Source organism: Curcuma longa, unplaced genomic scaffold (genome assembly GCF_044706935.1).
Source record: "Curcuma longa cultivar G26 ecotype Majalengka, Jawa Barat unplaced genomic scaffold, ITB_CL_G26_1.1 contig_28593, whole genome shotgun sequence".
NCBI classification, from domain to species: domain Eukaryota; kingdom Viridiplantae; phylum Streptophyta; class Magnoliopsida; order Zingiberales; family Zingiberaceae; genus Curcuma; species Curcuma longa.
In genome coordinates, this window is record NW_027433753.1 from 22648 (window position 1) to 27394 (window position 4747).

General features: G+C 44.8%; 1 protein-coding gene across 1 annotated transcript; it reads right to left on the reverse strand.

The window, feature by feature from the left end:
- Nucleotides 1–542: 542 nt before the first annotated feature.
- Nucleotides 543–3821, reverse strand: LOC141819316 (potassium transporter 6-like). Its single transcript, XM_074706652.1, has 8 exons — nt 3528–3821; nt 2957–3461; nt 2837–2890; nt 2496–2756; nt 2378–2430; nt 2177–2300; nt 1846–2100; nt 543–1770 (listed from the first exon to the last, which is right to left on the reverse strand). Exons 1-8 carry the CDS (start codon nt 3558–3560, stop codon nt 710–712), a joined length of 2346 nt encoding a protein of 781 aa, XP_074562753.1. The 5' UTR covers nt 3561–3821; the 3' UTR covers nt 543–709.
- Between the last annotated feature and the right edge of the window lie 926 nt (nt 3822–4747).

The window sequence follows — 4747 nt, forward strand, 5'->3', positions numbered from 1 at the left end:
GAATTTGAATCTTTTGGCATGTTTATTAAGAGGGAAAAATAAGCTTTCTTGTTTACTTGGAAGGAAGAGTCTTTCGAAGAAAGGAATTTGGGGAGAAGGCAACTTGATGTTCTCACTTGGTTATCAGATTCAAGGAACTTTAGTACTTTAGCCTGCAGGTCTAAAGTTCAAATCTGGGGAAGGAAAAAATCCACTGGGCAGGAGTGGAAAGTCCTAGTAGATAACGACACAATCGATGGTCGACGGCCCATGACCCACAGAAAATAGGGGTCGGGATAAGTAGAATTTTCCACGGGCGGACGGGCCGGATCATTACAATAAAAAAGGCACCTTTTTATTGTAACGATCCGGCCCGTCCGCCCGTGAGAATTCTACTTATCCCGACCCCTATTTTTCTGTGGATCATAGACCTTCGACCATCGACCGTGTCGTTACCTACTAGGACTTTCCACTCCTACCCAGTGAATTTTTACTTTCTCCAGATTCGAACTCTAGACCTGCAGGCTAAAGTACTAAAGTTCCTTGAATCTGATAACCAAGTGAGAACTTAACTTTAATAATATACATGGAAGTGTAGGTACAAGAGATTCAACTGCAGTTTCTCGATTTACCTACTCACATATGATCATAAGATCAACCGTGTACTACTCACAGATGATCACAAGATCAACCGTGTAAGACTGTTATTCATAACAGACTCGCTCTCAGTTCAAACATAGTAAACCATTCCCACCTCCAAAGTAGAAGCATGTTGTATGTTCACCGCATACGCCGGACTCCGGCTGTTCCTCCTCAAGAACTCGTATCCCACGTTGATCGCCAGCCTCTTCACGAATCCCGATCCGCTCTTCGCCCTCACGTAGCAATGCCCCAGGATGAACGCCATCCCCGCTTCTCGCGCCTCCATCAGCTCTTCCAACTCCTCCCTCACTCTCGCATTCACCTGCTCGCTCGCCGCCGGCAGCACAAACCTCACCTTCTTCCTGCGCCCTTTCACGGACGACGACTCTATCTCTGTCGCATCGGACGGGCCAGCTGCTGCTTCCTCCGGATCGCCGTTCAATTCTCGCAGCCGAATTCCAGCTCCGACGACGGTCATTTTCTCATCCACTTTCTCCGGGGGTTCGCCGGCGCCGGCGAACCCATTTTCTCCCGGCGACGTCCCTGACCTGATGAACTCCGCGATGCTGAACACTAGGTCCTTCTCGAACTCCAGATCATCCTTGTGCACGTCGCGGTACCCGTATCGAACGATGCACCGATATATCCTGTGCTCCCTGGGACCGATCCTTCCGACGAGGAACCTCTCCTCCGGTTGGACGTGCGGCACGGGGACAGACTTGATGCAGAGGAACACCAGCACCTGATGGAACGCAGGTAGATTGGTGATGAAGTGGGAGAAGATGGCCGGAATTCCTGAAACGAGCTCCGTGTGTATGAGACCGATGCCATTGACGCGCACAATGCCGAGATTAGGACTGAGGCCGAGCAGCCAATCGATCGAGACCTTATTTTGGACGTCGAATTCGTACTTCTTGAGCACGCCGTAGTGCCAAACGTACATGATGAGCATGAAGATGAAGGAAAGAGCGATCGGAACCCACGCTCCTTCCAAGAACTTGATCACTGAAGCCGAGAAGTACAGAGCCTCGATCGTTCCGAAGAAGAAGATGAAGCATAGCGCCACAAATATGCTCTTGTGCCAGCACAAAACTATCACCAGCGACATCAAGCAAGTCGTAACCAGCATCACCGTGATCACGGCCAATCCTGTTCCAAGAAGCAAGATCGATGGAAATCAATTTCCAAGCTACGATTGCGATAGATCTTCGTGAGTGTTCTTACCTGCAGCATTACCCATATGCTTTGTGTCCCTGAAACCGATCGTCACTGCCAGACACAGTATCATCAGTATCCAGTTAATCTCGGGGATGTAGATTTGTCCATGAAATTTGGCAGATGTATGAACGATCTTCACTCGAGGAAAGCAACCCAAAGCCGAGCACTGCTTGATTATGGAAAAAGTACCAGTAATGATGGCTTGGCTTCCTACAACCGCTGCGAGGATCGCTATAACTAGAACAGGCCACCTTATTTGCTCTAGCAAGGAAGATCGATCACTTCAGTATCCATCGTCGTGGTGAAGACAGCTTACAAAGATGAAGTTAACACCTACCTGGAACAGAGACGTAGAATCCAATTCGATAGTCATTGGCAATGGCGTGGTGTCTCGACAAGTAAGCTGCTTGTCCCATGTATGCCAGGATCAATGATGGATAAACCACAAACGTAAAAGCAATCTGCATTCGTGTAGCCATCAATTGTGAGATTGGTTCTAAGAACAGATCGCAACTTACTCGAATCATCGTCTGCTTACCTTGATAGATAACTGTGAGAAATGCCCCAAATCTGCATACATGGCTTCTGAACCTGCACATACAAAATTTAGAAGGAAAGAAACAGAAACATATGGCTGATCGTCGAAACACAAATACCTGTGATGCATAATAGAATGCCACCCAAGGACATCCAGCCTGCTCTTTGGGTTTTCTTCAGGAATTTGTACATGTAGTATGGAGACAGAGCTTGGTAAACATGTGGATTCCAGTGGAAGATATTGTAAACACCGATCGAACTGATGCATAGAAGCCAAACGATTACTATTGGTGCAAACAAGAATCCGACTCGATGAGTTCCATAATGTTGCAGGGCGAACAATCCGATCAGTATCAGACATGCTATAGGAACTTCAACATCTGCAGAGATCAGAGAAGTGTTTTCAGAAGCAAACAATGAACAATTGTGTAAGGAATCGTAGATTTATGAACTTGCTTACATTTGTGGTGTTCCCTGGACATGGAAAGCTCGAGCCCTGAAACCGCCGAGAAAACTGCGATTTTTCCAGGAAGCAATCAACGGGGTGAACGAATTGCAGAGCACAATGAGGGCGGCTTACCGGAAATCGCCGGCGTGAAGACGCCGTCGCCGATGACCATGCACGTGCCAATTAGGGCAAGGAGGAGCAGCAACTTCTGCAGCACCTGGTGCCTCTCCAGCGCCGCCCTCAGCCCCGAGGGCGGCGCCTCCCCTCCGGCGCCGGCGTCGTCCGTCTTCTTGTAGGCGGAAATCTCCTCGTCCGCGCGCTGGCCGTTGGGGAGGAACCCGACGCGGGCGTGCCGGCAGAGGAGCGAGTAGAGCGCGAAGGTGCCGCCCTCGCCGTCGTCGTCGGCGCGGAGCACGATGAAGACGTACTTGAGCAGCGGCACGAGGGTGAGCGTCCAGAAGACGAAGGAGAGCACGCCGTAGATCTCCTCGTTGCTCTCCGAGTGGTGGATGTCCTCCGCGAACGTGCTCTTGTACACGTACAGCGGCGACGTGCCCAGGTCGCCGTACACCACGCCCAAGCTCTGGTACGCCAGCGACAGCGCCGCCCGCCACGAGCAGCTCCGCCGCCTCCTCTCCTGCGCCGCTGAGCAACCAATCAACAGACAACAAAAAATCCCAGCACCCAAAAAACGCAACTTTACCTCCAAAGCATTGGATTCCATGTCCATCGTCATGAGAGCGCCAAGAACTGGTCAAGAACAGACGAAAACCGTCGTCAGCTTGCGGAGGATCAACGGCGGTGTCGATTTAATGCCTGAGAAACCGATGGCAGTTGAGTTTGCTTGGAGGAGTGGAATTGAATAGATTGAGGGAAGAGTGCGGTGGTGGGTATCATTCACTGGCTTGTCTGCTATCAGAATGGGTCAGGTTCCATGGCAGTGCGTGTGGAGGTGGACGCCATTATCGACCACAGAAGGAATGAGACCGTGTGTCCGCTGTCGGATCCCCTGCAAAAGTAAACAAAATCTAATAAAATCTAAGGAAATTTCTATATCTTTCTAGATATATGATATATTTACTATTTTTAAAAAACCCTATATATTTTAAAATTTTTAATTAAAATTAATTTAAATGCTATTATTATTATTACTAATGATTAATAATAATAATAAGATGCCTTTTATAGATGATTAAGATTATCCATATTTATTAAATGCTGGATCTCTAGAAATCTATCAAAAAGATTCAGTTCTTGTAGATTTTTGTTTTTGTTTTTGTTTTTTTTTGTCTTGCATTGTTTAATAATTTAAATTGTATTTTAATAAATATAAAATATAGGAGAACCATCAAAGTAGAATTATTAGTTGAAAGTTGATAGGAATATGTGGCATTACTTTATTCAAAAGTATGCTTTTCCATTTTTTGTGTTTAATTAAATATATAAAGGTGATGTAAAAGAAAGCAAATAAGATGTGACCAATTTATGTAATTACTTTATTAGTCAAAATATATTGGATAAAAAATAAAAAAATGTTTTTTTAAAAAAATATTGAAAGGACATTTTAACTCATGTACAATTGGATAAAGATATTATCTATCTTTCCGTATTATTTTTATTATTAACTTTTATCTAAATGTTAAATCGATTGAGTTTATTGTAACAGTTACGGTTTCGTAACTGCTACAACATAAATATTAGATTAAGAGGTCAAATCTGCACTGTAAATCTGCTATGATTCATAGTTGCTATAACGTGTGAATAGTAGATAAATAAAATTGAATCTACGTTGTAGCAGTTACGAAATTATAATTATTATAATATGAATATTTTTGAATAAGTTAAATATACATTGTAGTAGTTATGAAATCGTATCTATTACAATATGTATTATTTTGACAGATTTAAATGGGAGATAATAAT

What these genes read in the sequence shown, in the direction of transcription:
- LOC141819316 (XM_074706652.1), bottom strand. Translation starts at nt 3,560, where the DNA reads ATGACGATGGACATGGAATCCAATGCTTTGGAG. An exon ending in TCTCACAGTTATCTATCAAG is followed by an intron (nt 2,301 to 2,377) that starts GTAAGCAGACGA and finishes ACACGAATGCAG; the next exon opens with ATTGCTTTTACGTTTGTGGT. An exon ending in GCATATGGGTAATGCTGCAG is followed by an intron (nt 1,771 to 1,845) that starts GTAAGAACACTC and finishes TTCTTGGAACAG; the next exon opens with GATTGGCCGTGATCACGGTG.